The 15,520-nt window shown below is 39.4% G+C and overlaps 2 protein-coding genes across 2 annotated transcripts; both read left to right on the top strand.

The window, feature by feature from the left end:
* Window positions 1-355: 355 nt before the first annotated feature.
* On the top strand, window positions 356-12,504 carry rabgef1l (RAB guanine nucleotide exchange factor (GEF) 1, like). The gene is made up of 9 exons (XM_005930001.2): window positions 356-511; window positions 1,311-1,502; window positions 1,669-1,841; window positions 3,441-3,619; window positions 5,849-5,930; window positions 6,042-6,174; window positions 6,330-6,421; window positions 7,384-7,640; window positions 8,907-12,504. Exons 2-9 carry the CDS (start codon window positions 1,330-1,332, stop codon window positions 9,330-9,332), a joined length of 1,515 nt encoding a protein of 504 aa, XP_005930063.1. The 5' UTR covers window positions 356-511; window positions 1,311-1,329; the 3' UTR covers window positions 9,333-12,504.
* Window positions 12,505-13,173: 669 nt separating this feature from the next.
* LOC102309029 (low affinity immunoglobulin gamma Fc region receptor III-B) lies at window positions 13,174-15,520 on the top strand (the record flags this gene model as incomplete). Its single annotated transcript, XM_042224104.1, is given in 6 exon segments — window positions 13,174-13,262; window positions 13,354-13,389; window positions 13,516-13,806; window positions 14,322-14,594; window positions 14,886-15,158; window positions 15,256-15,520. Coding segments are annotated over 6 exon segments (930 nt in total). The 5' UTR covers window positions 13,174-13,237.

The raw sequence follows: 15,520 nt of genomic DNA, 5'->3' as shown, positions 1-15,520 counted from the left end.
TCTGCTCTCCCTCTGGCATGAAGATTAAGAAATTATGAATCAATATTGTTTTCACAAGTCAAGAATATTGAATAAATAACACACAACAGACATATACTAATGCAAATACCTTTGTGTGCTTTTTAGGTAGGCCTATAGTATTGCTGCTGTTATTTTAAATTTTTTCAAATGCTTTACTATTTTATTTTATTTTATTTTATTTTATTTTATTTTATTTTATTTTATTTTATTTTATTTTATTTTATTTTATTTTTATTTTTTTATTTATTTTTTATTTTATTTTCCTTCATACGGAGGTAAACTTCTTGAATGTTTACTCTAGGTGGCGCTAAGCTGTTTAAAGTTATTTGTATACTATGTTTTTTAAAAAGCGAAGAAGAAGAAATAACAGCTAGAAAATGGGTTTGGGGCGAAGCTAGCTGTTAGGCTAATGTAAATATTCACCAAGAGGAGACTGGAGAGCAACTGAAGATAGCGTTACAAGAAAGCTTTGCGTACGTTGACACGAAATGTACGTAGTAACGTAACGTTGACCTGGCTTGCAGTCTTAGCGAGCTATGATAGCTCAGTAATTAGCCTGTGTTAGCACTGGTTACATTGCTGGCTATAGATTAGCTTATTGAATTGTCATTCTGGACCGTAACATAGGCTAAAAGGGTCTGTTAGAAACTCCAGGAAACATTTGTCGCTAAGAGACAGCGGTGTTTGGAAAGGGTAAGCTTCAGAGTCCTACACCGACTATTAGCGTGCTAATCACAGCTTAGCTCATAGCTGGGGGCATTCCTTTAGTACAACCCAGCAGTCGGCAAACTTTAATATAAGAAGAATTATTTTTTAAAAGTTTCTGACCAAAATAAAAGTCGGTTTGAATCCTTAGTACACATTTAAGACGTATAATGAAGCTGTCGCGGCTTGTTAAGCAGAAATTCGCCTCTCAGCATTACTAATAGGAGTAATGTATTATCAACAAAACACAACCATTATAAAATGAAGGGAAGAACACTAGCATATACAGAGCTGCTTTGAAATAGAGTAGCCTTAAAGCTTTGCAGGCCTCTTGGAGTGTTATGTGTTTGTGCAGTTGACTCAAATTAAAGCTCGTCTTCACTAATAATTATAAGTAAAACGTATACTACAGTAAGTTTCACAGTAGTAAAAATAAATATAAAGGAGTTTAAGTCCAGCTGCAACGACTGAATGACGTTCTCAGCTTTTGTGTATTGTAGAATGTATTTGTAGTATATTTAGATTCAGCAAAGCACAGTTGCTGTTCAACTTTTTAAAGTTTTATCACTTCTGTCTCCACTCAGTAGTCCTTCCTTTTAAAGAATGATGAGCCAGCGGCGTGGGATCCATCTGGACCAATCAGAGCTGCTATGCAAAAAAGGATGTGGTTTTTATGGCAACACTGCTTGGCAAGGCCTGTGCTCAAAGTGCTGGCGAGAAGAAAATCAGCGAGAAAAGCAAAAACAGATTCAGGAGGACTGGGCACTCGCTGAAAGGTTTGTTTACCTTCTTGTCTCCTATGTGAGACTACTCAGAAAAACAAATTTGTTACAAGCTGTTCTGTTCTCTTACCGCTAGATGTACTCAGCTTCCTCTTACAGTAGGCTGTCCAGCTGCGCAGTATTACAGTTCTACTATTCTTTTTAATTTTTTTCCTCACAGGTTGCAGAGAGAGGAAGAGGAAGCATATGCAAGTCGACAACAGAAGACCCAATCACAGCCTTCCATTACACCTTTTAGCAAGTTTGAGGAGAGAAAGACTAAAGAAAAGTCCAGCAAAGTCAACACGGTCACAAAGTTTTTTATTCCGTCCACAAAAACACCACCAAAAAAAGGTACGTACTGTAGCAAACAGGCAGCTGCTAGAAACTCTGGTAGGGCTTTATGTTGCAGTGCAGTAATAACATCCCGATAAAATAAAATAAATCCAAAAAAGGATAAATATTCTACATTTAATATCTGCTACAAAAATAAAATATTTAGCACAAAATTTATTTCAGCTTCTCCTCTTTCAAGAGTTGCCACGAAATCTGATTAAAATATCTGAAAAACATGTGCAGTGTTTGGATTAATTAGCTGCCCCACTCACAGAGACGCAGCATGATCAGAAATTAAAGTAAAAGGAAGTCATTTTAAAAGCTGAGGAATTAAGAAAAAAAGAAAAGAAAAAAACAGGAGAAAAAGAAGAAATTTCCAAACAGCAGACAAAGCTCCTCCATCAGTCACAAGTTATTTTGCTGCGACTCTGGTCTCGTTTCTTCATTCCACATTTGTCTTTACTGTTCTTTCACGTAGTAATGCTGCTCCTCCCAGCTGTTGTGCTACGTGGCATGCTAGCATTACCCAGCATGTGGTTTGACAGTGTAATTTTGTAAATGTGTCATTATTTGTCACAGTGGTTTGTGCGTTATGATGTCTGCCCTGTTGAAGAGAGTTAATGTTAAAGTATTAATGGTTTTCTTTATGTTAAATTTAGTGGAAAATGTTTAGAAACCTCAGTGAGAAGAATATTCCCTCAGCAAGTATAAAGCTATTCAGTTAATAGAGTTTCCCTCTCAATACGCGCTTCAGCACTCTTTAACAGTCAATAATATGTTATACATGCATGAAAATATACTGCCAAGCATTATATTGAGGCAAAATCATAAAGTAAAACTTTGGTTGTAAATACAATAACAACTATTTATTTCAGCTTCTCCTCTTTCAAGAGTTGCCACGAAATCTGATTAAAATATCTGAAAAACATGTGCAGTGTTTGGATTAAAATGTTAATATAGTTAATTCAATTATTGAAGTAGGCTGATAATAATGAGGTAAATTTGGCAGATGTTTTCATATTATGCTGTTATAAGCCACCTTCAAGATTACTTTAAAGTTCTTGTATGCGTGAAGGTAATAATGTAAAAATTATGTTTAATCCTTTAATTAGTGGATGTGCATTTTCTCTAATAATGAAAGTAGAAGCTTATAAAACCAAACATCAAGATGCATGGTTTTTTTTTTTTTTATCTGGAAGCACTTTCTAGTTTCTGTAATAAATTGATACCGCAGTATTACCATGTTGGTACTGAGCTGCATTATGAAGTGCTATTATAGTTTTAATCTATATTTTGTGTCTTTATAGTGTTAAAAGTTTACAATGCTGTTGAGAAAATGAGGATATAATGAAAATGAGTTTGTTTCAGTAAAAGTATTTCTTTGCCTTAATGCTTTACAATTTACCCGTTAAGCTGGAAAATCACTACACGCACAGATTTGTGTGTGGTGATCTTTGCCCCGTTGAAGAGACCTGTTTAGTTTAACCTAAATACAATCTGGTTGGATAAATGTGTTCTGGTACAGCACTAGCTGCTGTATGTGGTTTTGAGCTATTAAGAATACATGCTTGAAGTATCTGTAACTGATTAAAGTGACAATAAATTATCATTCTGCAGATGCTGCACCTTTTGACCCGCAGTCCAGCCCGAGCCCCAGCTCATCCACAAGCCGAAAGTCATCTGTGGACAGTGATATCGCGACACGAGAGTTTATTGATTTTCTTAAGCCTCTGAAGTCTGGCAGGGAGATCTTCAAACAGTGTCGGGCCTTCACTGAGACCATGGTCTACAAGCGGGTGGGTTTTGATTAGATATACAAGACTCAAATAACTCAAAACTGTTTGTGAAAATTCAGTTTTCATTTCATGTTCATACTCAAATTCACACAACACTGGTGTAGCAGTTATAGTTAACCACTTCAAATTGGCTTCAAATCAAATGATAAAGGCAGTATTTTGGTGTTGTAAGGAAAGATTTACTTTTTTTTAAACCCAAAAGTTGGGAAATCCCTGCGTTACAGCAGGTAAAACATGAAAAACAAATACAATGTTCTAAATCAAAGAAGCTCAGATTGGTATGAAGAATGAGCTCGATTAAATAGAAAATACAAAAAAGTGAATCTAAATGAAATACAGGTTGGAAAAAAAATTGAAGGTCTTTTGTGAGAATCTTGAGAGTTGATTCAAACTGAAGTGAAATGGCAGCAGCGATGATGGGAGCAGCAGATACAGTGGGGCAAAAAAGTATTTAGTCAGCCACCGATTGTGCAAGTTCCCCCACCTAAAATGAGGTCAGTAATTTGCACCAGAGGTACACTTCAACTGTGAGAGACAGAATGTGAGAAAAAAAATCCATGAATCCACATGGTAGGATTTGTAAAGAATTTATTCGTAAATCAGGGTGGAAAATAAGTATTTGGTCAATAACAAAAATACAACTCAATACTTTGTAACATAACCTTTGTTGGCAATAACAGAGGTCAAACGTTTACTATAGGTCTTTACCAGGTTTGCACACACAGTAGCTGGTATTTTGGCCCATTCCTCCATGCAGATCTTCTCGAGAGCAGTGATGTTTTGGGGCTGTCGCCGAGCAACACGGACTTTCAACTCCCGCCACAGATTTTCTATGGGGTTGAGGTCTGGAGACTGGCTAGGCCACTCCAGGACTTTCAAATGCTTCTTACGGAGCCACTCCTTTGTTGCCCGGGCGGTGTGTTTTGGATCATTGTCATGTTGGAAGACCCAGCCTGCGTTTCATCTTCAAAGTTCTCACTGATGGAAGGAGGTTTTGGCTCAAAATCTCACGATACATGGCCCCATTCATTCTGTCCTTAACACGGATCAGTCGTCCTGTCCCCTTGGCAGAAAAACAGCCCCATAGCATGATGTTTCCACCCCCATGCTTCACAGTAGGTATGGTGTTCTTGGGATGCAACTCAGTATTCTTCTTCCTCCAAACACGACGAGTTGAGTTTATACCAAAAAGTTCTACTTTGGTTTCATCTGACCACATGACATTCTCCCAATCCTCTGCTGTATCATCCATGTGCTCTCTGGCAAACTTCAGACGGGCCTGGACATGCACTGGCTTCAGCAGCGGAACACGTCTGGCACTGCGGGATTTGATTCCCTGCCGTTGTAGTGTGTTACTGATGGTGACCTTTGTTACTTTGGTCCCAGCTCTCTGCAGGTCATTCACCAGGTCCCCCCGTGTGGTTCTGGGATCTTTGCTCACCGTTCTCATGATCATTTTGACCCCACGGGATGAGATCTTGCGTGGAGCCCCAGATCGAGGGAGATTATCAGTGGTCTTGTATGTCTTCCATTTTCTGATGATTGCTCCCACAGTTGATTTTTTCACACCAAGCTGCTTGCCTATTGTAGATTCACTCTTCCCAGTCTGGTGCAGGTCTACAATACTTTTCCTGGTGTCCTTCGAAAGCTCTTTGGTCTTGGCCATGGCGGAGTTTGGAGTCTGACTGTTTGAGGCTGTGGACAGGTGTCTTTTATACAGATGATGAGTTCAAACAGGTGCCATTCATACAGGTAACGAGTGGGGGACAGAAAAGCTTCTTACAGAAGACGTTACAGGTCTGTGAGAGCCAGAGATTTTCCTTGTTTGAGGTGACCAAATACTTATTTTCCACCCTGATTTACGAATAAATTCTTTACAAATCCTACCATGTGGATTCATGGATTTTTTTTCACATTCTGTCTCTCACAGTTGAAGTGTACCTCTGGTGCAAATTACTGACCTCTGTCATCATTTTAGGTGGGGGAACTTGCACAATCGGTGGCTGACTAAATACTTTTTTGCCCCACTGTAACACAGTCACGCTCCCGTGGCAAGTAGTTTGAAGTTCAAGCAGAACTGCTAGTAAATGTTGTTGATCAGATGTATTATGAATGTATCCATTTAATATGCCCTTGTGTTTTCTGCAGGTAATATCTTCAAGACTATCAAAGTTTTACACTCCAGTTATATCAAGGCTGAATTTATATTATTTCTTATTCCTAATTCAGGACATCGGAGCTGATGAGCTGTCAGAGTGCGTGCAGGACTTCTACCAGAACCTTTCAGAGCGCCTCCAGACCCAGTTCAAAGGTGCTGCGTCACTCTTACACCCAACAAGAATCTGCTTTAAATGAAAAATATTAACAGTGTTACTGGGTATGATTTTGATTTAATGTCTATTCTCTGGGCTTCTTTTTGTAGGTTCGTCTGATCAAGTAGAGTGTATTATGGATGAAGTCGAAAAGTACATAATGACTCGTCTCTACAAGGAAGCCTTCTGTCCAGAAACAACTGATGATGAGAAGAAAGACCTGGCAATTCAGAAGAGGATCAGGTTCGCAGACAAAAGTCGTCACAACACTTAAAATAAGTTTTTTTTTGTTTTAAATAAATGTATTTTTTGATAATAACAAGGAAATACTGCTGCAGGTAAAAACACAGCATATTGCATACTACTCTGGGACTGAAGTACTGAATGATTTATTACAGAGCCCTGCACTGGGTCACCATTGAGATGCTGTGTGTTCCTGTAGATGAGGAGATCCCTGAGGTTTCTGACAGCGTAGTCAAAGCCATCACAGGTTTGTCTCATACTCGGTTTTGTTTAAGAACAAAACAGGACATCTCGCGCTCTCACAGGAACATTGTGACACCTGGCTGATTATGCAGTCGGGGATAGAGGGTTAGGAGCAGTGCTGTGCACACATTAGAAGAAGGACAGTACTTTTATTTTCCACTTACAGCGGGAAGAGAAAGGAACTTGTGTGTTAACCCTCTGAAGTAGTCTGACACACCGTTGCGTCCAGATCACACGACTGATTTAAGATGATGTAGAAGCAAGACAAAGCTTTGCTGAGTCTCAGTTTCAGCTTGTTTCTTAAGTGTGGACAGAGATAAATAATTTATGCCATGCTTTTTATCCCTTAGCTATTAAAGGCTGATGGGGTATTGTCGTCACCCTGCTGGGAGGGTGGGCGATGTGGACACCCAAGTTTGTAATTATCGTAACTATTTATGTATGTAACTATTTCCTACTTTTTAAAAATGTATTTTATTTTTATTTATTGATTGATTTGTTTTTTGTAATTTTTAGTTCAGTTGTGTTAACACAGTAAATCGAAAAGAGAAAATAACTGTGAAGTTGTGCTAAAAAGAATGATACCAAACAAGGAAAGATAAACAGTTTCTACATTTGAAATATAAAGGTGAAATCAAAAGTAGTCTGAAATGGTCAGTTATACACTAGACTCCAGAGTGTTAAACTACGTTGAGCGGTGGACATAAGTCAGAAAATAATATTTATTCTTCTTTTAATTTTTACTTCTGTGTAATTTTTTTTTCAGACTACTTTTGCATGTGTTAAAAATAAACTTGAACAGGGCTGATACGATACATCATCTAACCTAATGCTTGTAGCTTTTGTCCAAAGATGCTTAGGACCTGCAGGATGCTGAGCTTGTAGTACGCTGGTGGAAACCTTCCTTATAGTGCTGCTAGGACAAAACTTTCAGATTAATGCTCTGTTTGTCTTCTCTTGTTTCAGACGTGATTGAAATGGATTCGAAGCGCGTTCCCAAGAACAAGCTGGGATGCATTACTCGTTGCAGCAAGCACATCTTCAATGCCATCAAAGTCAGCAAGAAAGAGGCTGCGTCTGCAGACGACTTCCTCCCCACACTGATCTACATCGTGCTGAAAGCAAACCCACCGCGACTGCACTCCAACATCCAATACATCACCCGTTTCTGCAACCCCAGCAGACTCATGACTGGAGAGGACGGCTACTATTTCACCAATCTGGTGAGGAAATTAGTACAACAAGTGCATTTATGTGGCTTATCGGTGTTTGTCTGTAGTTTTTCAGTTATGGGTTAGTGCTTTGAGGTTGTTTTGTGTTATTCTGACCTGTTTTCTATTATTTTTTTGCTATAAGAGATGGCTGAGTCAGAGACGTTCTGTAAAATTCAGCATCCTTCAGCAGCAATACAAAACTACACCTTTTAAAGTTCAGTCATCACTTTTTAAAAACATTTTCTGACAAAAATTGCCAAAATCCTTGTAGTTTAGTCAATGACATTTTTCTATTAATCAGTTTTTTTTTTCTTTGTAGCAACTTTTAATTTGGAAAAAAAAAAATCCCATTTGCATAGATTTAAAAACAAAATGCTCCAAAATAATTGAAACACCACGGTGTACAGATCACATGGATGTGTTCAACAGCGTTGTAAAAGAAGATGTCGAAGTGCTGGTAAGCTGTACCTCCTCCTGATGTAATAATACCGATAGTATTTAATTAGGGAAAATTCCTGGCAACCAATTGCTTACTCGACTAAATGAGGGGAAAAATCAGGCTAACCAACTAGTAAAACTAAGAATCCCCCAGTAAGTTAAATTTGAGAACTGCTTAATGGAAAAATTTATATACCACTTGTGCGTCTGTGCTTCACCTCGCATCGTGCATTATCAAGATTGTGTCGTGCATTATGAATGACGCATGCTGTTCTAAAATTCACAACAGCCACTTGAATAAAAGCTAAAATTTAACAAAAAACAAGCTCCAAGTTCCCTCTCGCCACCTCCTCCAGCTTATCTGGGAAACATCGAGCCTTTCCCAGGTGAGCCAATAGATGTAATCTCTCCAGCGTGTTTTGGGTCGCTGGGACCTTCTCCGATAGGACATGTCAGAACACCTTGTCCAGGAGACGACAGCCTTAGCCATCTCCTTATGATGTGGAGGAGCAGCGGTATACTCTGAACTCCTCGTGATTGATTGATCTCCACACCCCATCACTAAGGCAGAGCACATCCACCTTTCGAAAAAGGCTAATTTCCACCGCTTGTATCGAAATGTCATTCTAATACTGCATTCTAAGGCCTGCATTAATAGATTTATGACTTAGGACACAATCATTTAACACCATTGGGCATCAATTAAAATTTTAACAATCAGATTAAAGGACTAGTAAGTCTGTTACCGACTAGTGACATTTAAACCACGGATGACATCCATGGTTGAGATTTCTTTTTCTTTTTTTTTTAAATCACTCTTACTTCCTGTCTTCCCAGTGCTGCGCAGTGGCCTTCATTGAGAAGTTGGATGGCCAGTCTCTGAACCTGAGCTCTGAGGAGTTTGAGCTTTACATGTCGGGCCAGGCGTCCCCAAACTGGCCACTCACTTCCGGAGCCGCCGCCTCCTCCAGCAACAGCGCTCTCAGTCAGGTCCACAAAAGGCTGGATCTGCTGACAGGGCTCGGGGAAAGGCAGGAGCGCGTCATCGAGAAGGCTCGCCAGCTGGAGAGTGACCTCATTGACTGGACCGATGAAGTGGAGCAGAAAGTGCAGAGCGTTCTGGAGAGTTTTCCACCCGACATGCAAAACCCCCCTGCACCCACAGCGAGTGGGGCTGCAGCAGCTTCATCAGCAATCGACTCTGATAATGTTGAGAATGAGCTCCTGCCACCACCACTGCAGCCACAAGTGTTTGCTGGTTGATATAAAGCTTTACTCCACCCTGACCCTTTTCCCTCCAGCTGTCTGATACAGATCCCAGTCAACACTCCCAGAATCTTTGCTCCATCCACCCTTTTCTTGTAGAAGCCATGAAGCTAGACCTTATAGCAATGTCACTTTCAAATGGAAAAAAAAAAGTTTGTTATTTTTGGGTTGTGCGTTTATTTGCTTTCTTGGAGAGAGTAAGATGAGAAGCTTGATGCCACTCTCGTGTTTGAACACTGCGAAATATTTTGTTGTAAATTAGTTTGTAGAAAAACCAAAGCGTAGAAGCTTTCGTACAGATCAGCAGTTCATTGGTGGTGGATTTCTGTCACCTGTGGACACGGCTAGGCTGGTTGCAGCTGTCAGAGTGGTATGAATGCTCCTGACTCTCCACCAGGAAGCAAATAAGAGCATTTACTAAAGTTTGAGATTATTTTGAACACCAGGGACCACTAGGTGGAGTCCTGGAGTCCAGCAACACTCAGTCAGGGGTCTGTTACTGTTACAGTCTGCTCCTGTTAAAGTTTTAGACTTGCTGATATCCTCAATCCAGCTGAGCAGTGGAAAGAGAGTGACTCCATTCCAAGTTCTTCCGAAACACATCCGCTTGTCACCCACTGTGGCATCTTCAGTACCTCAGCTATTCTTCACCCTTTATGTACAGAGAGGGTAAAATGGACGATATTTAAACATGCATAATAACTCTCAAACTATCAGATGAGGATTTATTTTAAGCGTATGTCTCCGGGCTATGTTGGCCCTTAATTCCCAAATTGTATCTAACAAACAATAATTTTCATTACACTTTAGATAACACTTTAGATGGGCGGGGTGGGGGTAAACGAGGTGGTAGGGAACTCCCAATGATGCAATAACCAACTTGCCGCTCTCTAAAACTCTGAAACTCCAGCTCATGTTTGTAATGTGTGCTGTGTTTAGTGTGCGTTTCACAACCCTTCACAGGAATAGCCAGAAAAAAGAAGTGTGTGCGTGAGTTGAGAAACTGTGTGTGTGTGTGTGTTGCATGTTCTAGTAATGTTGACAAATCCTCCAGTTACACCTGTAGAAATACTTTTTTTTCCCATGGCTGACCTCATTCTAGTCACAAGCTGAATGTACAGAAGTGATTTTATTTTTCTATACGGTGTTGGTTAATCCTCCCTCTGGATGCAGTAGGAGATGATAATCCTGTAATATTTACAGTAGATTTAAAAAACAACAACAAAAAAAACCCTTTGCTTGAAGATGTATAAATTTTAATGATCGAGTCGTTGACGTCTTAAGAGAGCATTATGAGCAGGTCTGCTGAAAGAAGGTGAATGAAAACCAGCACGATGCCGTTTCCCTGTAAGAATGAGGCAGAATCACTCCAGAGGCTCATGGAGAATTTAGAAAACCAGTTTAATTTATTTTATGGCACTTTTGTTTGCTTTTAAAGCACTTCATTCAATAATGAAGGTCATTGCGCAGATTAGTTGATAGTATAGTAGTTAAAAGCGTCTTTGTTGCACAGATTTAGGTCGACTGTCTTTTTTAAATTTCTCAGTCTTGAAGTGGAGGAAGCTTTTTAGGAAAGTTTGTTTGAATTATGTGAGGCACATTTTTCTTTTCTCGCGAGCTAAAGTTTCCCTTTCCAACCAGGTTTAATTTTTGTTGTTGTTGTTGAGAATTTGCAACAGTGCAGTCAGTGTGCGGCTGCTGTCAAAATTCACTTTGAGAAAAAGCTCTTAATGCAGACATAAACTAACAGCTTGAATAAATTCTTATTGCACTGTATGCAGAAACCATTTATCAGGTATTTCAAAACATTTTAAACCGCGTCTTTGTTACCTTATAGGTTTGTTATTGTGTGACATGGGAGAAATGAACAGAATACTGTCTTTTATTTAAATGTAACTTATTGGGGCAGTATTGGTATATTTGCATCTATGGGTGTGTGGTTAATAAAAATAGAAAAGTAAAATGGACTGTTGTGGTTCCTTTTAATTTTTTTCACATGACTGTGATGGTCAAGATTTTGCATGTCAGGAATGAAGTTCCTGACATGCAAAATCAGGAAAAATGAACCCAGAATTTTAGCTGTGTCTACTGTTCTGTATGATATCTGGGAAAGGGGGGGATAGTTTAAGGGTGGCTTCTTGGCAGCATATCTTAAGGATGTGTTTTTCATGACGTGGCTGGTAATCCTGCTGTTGATAGCATTTTAGGCCTCTTCTGCTTTCACCGTGCACTTGTCCAATTTCCTTAAATTTGTAAAAACACACTCCATGCCCTACTGAGGTTTAATAACAAAATGCCTAAAGATACAATTTAAAAATGGTCCTTAGTTATGTTGTCTGTAACAAAAAAAGAGAAAAAGAAAAAAAAACACATTCCCGTGAACATGGTCACGTAAGGAGTGGACTAGAAACCAAAAGCGAAACCTAGAAAGCCTCGAGAACTGTTGCTTAAGACCTCTTGGGTCAAAGAAAAGAAAAAGAGAACAAGAAAACACACCCTTCCAGTGAAAAGCTCTGCGGTTCATTTTCACTGGAAGGGTTCAAATGAGCTAGAAAGAATAATGCAACAAATAATATTTCACAGTTCGGGAGTACAGCTCAACAGTGCAGTGAATCAGTGGATTGTATAAAAACCTGATGGAGTTTCATTCTATTAATTATACACTTATCAATAATGTAGGTGTCTGCTTCGAGGTTTTTGGTCACAGATGCTCTTCTGCATGACTTGGTTGTAAAGAGTGGTTATTTGAGTTACTGTTGCCTTTCTATCAGTTCAAAGCATTCCTCTGACCTCTGAAATCAGCAAAGCATTTTTACTTGGAGAACTGCCCGGATATGAACTCTTCTTTTTTTTTTTTTTAAACTAACCTCAGTAAACTCTAGAGATGGTTGTGCTGGGAAAATCCCAGCAGATTAGTAACTTGAAAAATGCAATGGTAAATGTTTTTTTTTTCACTCTTCACTGCACTATCTATAATGCCAGAAAAAGCCCCCAAAAATATATTTAAAAGAATGTAGGAGGATACAACAGTGAGTGGCTACATGCATCTAAAAAAAAAAAAAAAACATGTTGGAGGCTCAGTCATGGCCACTATCTGGAAAATAACTGATTGGCAGCAGCTTAATATTGTCACGCTGCCAATTCAGTAAGACCATACCTGGATTTTTTTTTTTTTAAAAAGAAACCACACACAATGTGACACTATCAGTCTTTGACGATAGTGTCCTTCCAGAAGCCTGGAGAACTATTCCTCAAGACTACTTAAAGAAATTAAAAGAAAACTGCTTCAGACAGTTTTGACTGTGTTAAAGAATAAAGGTCATAACAAATATTAACTGTCAAGCTTGTTAGAATTGTACAAATTTTATTTTTGCCTCATGTGCTGTATTACCGTGTACATTTCCACATTTCAATAAATTGCTGGACCTATTTCCCATTTTCCTGGCAAAATATACGAGGGGTGACTCATGGCTTTTACACAGTGCTGTAAGAGAAAAAAGCTCATAGCAGACTACTGCATCAGTACTACAATAATAAAGTGTAAAATTTGCATTATTTCAATTGGCTTGATACAACAAATAAACAGAACAACTGTGTTTGCTAAATCTGGAAAATATCAACTTTCCACATTAATCAGAAGAAGAAAAAAAGTGTTGTTGGGGAGAACTGTGCAACATATCAGAGCTATTTAACAGGGGTCAGATACAGGAGGGAAGTTCTTTAATTTGCCACATGATGTGGTTTACCATGAAACTAATTTTAGCCTACGGTAGAGAATTGTTTGGAAAAGATGAAGTCCTCATGTGTTACACCCCAAGGGGGGGAAGAAGCATTTTCACTTCTCCTTTTAGTGGAAATGAATAAATACTCGATCGGCTTCTGTTTCTTGAAGAGTCTCCAAAATGGACAAGCTCATCTCTCTCTTTGGTGAGTTTTCTTCAGCTCATTTAATGAAAATGTACTTTTACATACTGACCTGATGTAACTGTCATTTAAACTTGATTATTTTCTCTTTCAGTTTTTTCAGCACTCTCACAGATTGTAGTGTCTCATGGTATGAACCAAATATTCTTTACAAATATACTTTCAATTTGCACAGATATTATTTTAGAAGTGATCTCAGGATTTACACTCATTACCAAAATAGATCCTTTAAACGTAATCTTCTTTTTTTCTGCAGTTCCCACTGAGACGTCTTTCAGAGCCAACATTGAGTTGGTGTCAGGACATTCAAGGATCTTCTCGGGGGAGAGAGCACACTTGAGATGCAGTATTCCTGATGTGCACAGGTCTAACTGGACCTACCTGTGGTTCAGGGGCTCTGAGGAGCTCTCACAGACTGGGCAGGAATTAAATCTGTTGAATACCAAAGTTCAAGAGAGCGGGAAATACTACTGCCAAGGAACAAGAAACACGAAGGTGGGAAAGATTCGCACCCAGCAAAGTGTCCCTGTGGAGCTCAAGGTGGACGGTAAGATCTGTTTGTCTGCATGAAAGAAATAAAATTGCTTTGCACGTTAGGCTTCTTTCTTCCTGTGTAATCCTAACACTGGAGCATTGAACATCTATAAGCTTCTTTTCAACTTTAGGTTTTCTGTGCAGCTCATCTAAGACATGCTGTGAGTGATGGCAGCACTTCTTAATACAGCCTGCAACTTATACTGTGACTTTCTAGGGTTTAACATATAAATCTTCTTCTATAATTCTACTTAAAATGTCCATTTGGTACAACAAGGACTTGTTTTGTTTTGGGGTTTTTTGTACTTATGTGGTATCTTTTCCCCACCTTATGTTATAACTAGACAGTATATCAGGGGTGCAGGCTGTATTATAGAGTACCTTAACCTCCCCTTCTTGCATTGTAGCATTACGCATTATTGTTAGATGTTGTTACATTAAATGTTAGGAAATTAGTGAATTTCTCCCATTGCTTTACTAATGTAAGATTGGAAGTTATTCAGAGGTAACTCTGTGGTGTTTCCGTAGGTGGCTGGGTGATTCTGCAAGTCCCACAACATCCTCAACTTGTCGGGAGCACATTGGAGGTGACATGTCGTGTCAGAGGGAACCCCCGACTTGAAGAGATTATTTTGTACAAAGATGGCGTTGAAGTAATGAGACAAAACGGTCACGAGCCAGATTTCTATCTGACCAACTTGAGCCTTGAGGACCTAGGAGTATATTCTTGCAGGGCTTCCTGGGATGTGAGGGGACGAACACACTCTGCCATTTCTGCTGGTGCTCATGTACAGATCTTAGGTGAGATTACACTGAATTGTGTGTTCTTATCTTAGGTGTGGTGTAGTTAAAGGAATGACAACATGCTTTGAGAGATGTGCTAATCTAGATAGTGTTCTTATAAGTGATCCATCTTTACACCTAGTGCTAAACTTAGTGTCTATCGACCTTCTCCTTTAATGCTGAGCATGAAAGCCCATATTTCCCACAATGTTAAGTTATTCCTGTTAGTACAATTGAACATAAATATTCTTAGCCTCATGACCTACCACTTGTTTTTTTCTTAAATTAAATCAATGTCTTCTGTCACAGAGGTTCTGTCACAGCCAATTTTGAAGATCATCCCCAACTATGATACTCAGCTAAAGAGGATGAAGCTCATTTGCCATGTGCAGTACAACGCCCCTGCTCCTGCCCCTCCGATAGACTTCTATTTCTACAAAAATAACAGGCGACTGGGACCTGCAACCTCTGACAACTATAATGTAGTGAAACAGACTCCAGGGCCGTACAGCTGCAAGGCCAGGGTGCCTCAGTTGGGCCTCTCGAAGTCCAGTGAACCCAAAAACTTTGGACAAATAAGAGGTATTTAAATTTTAATTTACCCCAGCATTTGTTCTACACCGATAAGCCCCAAAGTTCCTAATGGACTGCTAAAAATGTGATACTTTGTGTGTAACAGTTGCACAGCCTCAGAGGCCATCTCATCTCTGACCCAACGGAACCTGAGAAGATGCCGCCTCTTCATCCTGGACTCCAAAGGCCAGTATTTCGCCTTGCTTCAGCCACAGATGATTTCCCACCTGCTGCTGCTTCATTACCAACCTCCCCTAAACTCTCCTCTCACCAGCCGATCCAGTTCACTCCAGTAAAGAGCACACCATCACAAGAGCCTCCACTGAAGACTTCACAAGCAGTCCCAACCAGTTTGCTGACTACAGACCAGG

This window comes from Haplochromis burtoni, unplaced genomic scaffold (genome assembly GCF_018398535.1).
Source record: "Haplochromis burtoni strain Fernald_Lab_line unplaced genomic scaffold, NCSU_Asbu1 Contig_128, whole genome shotgun sequence".
NCBI lineage: Eukaryota > Metazoa > Chordata > Actinopteri > Cichliformes > Cichlidae > Haplochromis > Haplochromis burtoni.
The sequence above is the reverse complement of the archived record's forward strand: the minus strand, read 5'-3'. Positions and strand labels throughout refer to the sequence as shown.

What these genes read in the sequence shown, in the direction of transcription:
- rabgef1l (XM_005930001.2), top strand. Translation starts at nt 1,330, where the DNA reads ATGATGAGCCAGCGGCGTGGGATCCATCTGGACCAATCAGAGCTGCTA. An exon ending in AGACCATGGTCTACAAGCGG is followed by an intron (nt 3,620 to 5,848) that starts GTGGGTTTTGAT and finishes TTCCTAATTCAG; the next exon opens with GACATCGGAGCTGATGAGCT. An exon ending in CCTCCAGACCCAGTTCAAAG is followed by an intron (nt 5,931 to 6,041) that starts GTGCTGCGTCAC and finishes TTCTTTTTGTAG; the next exon opens with GTTCGTCTGATCAAGTAGAG.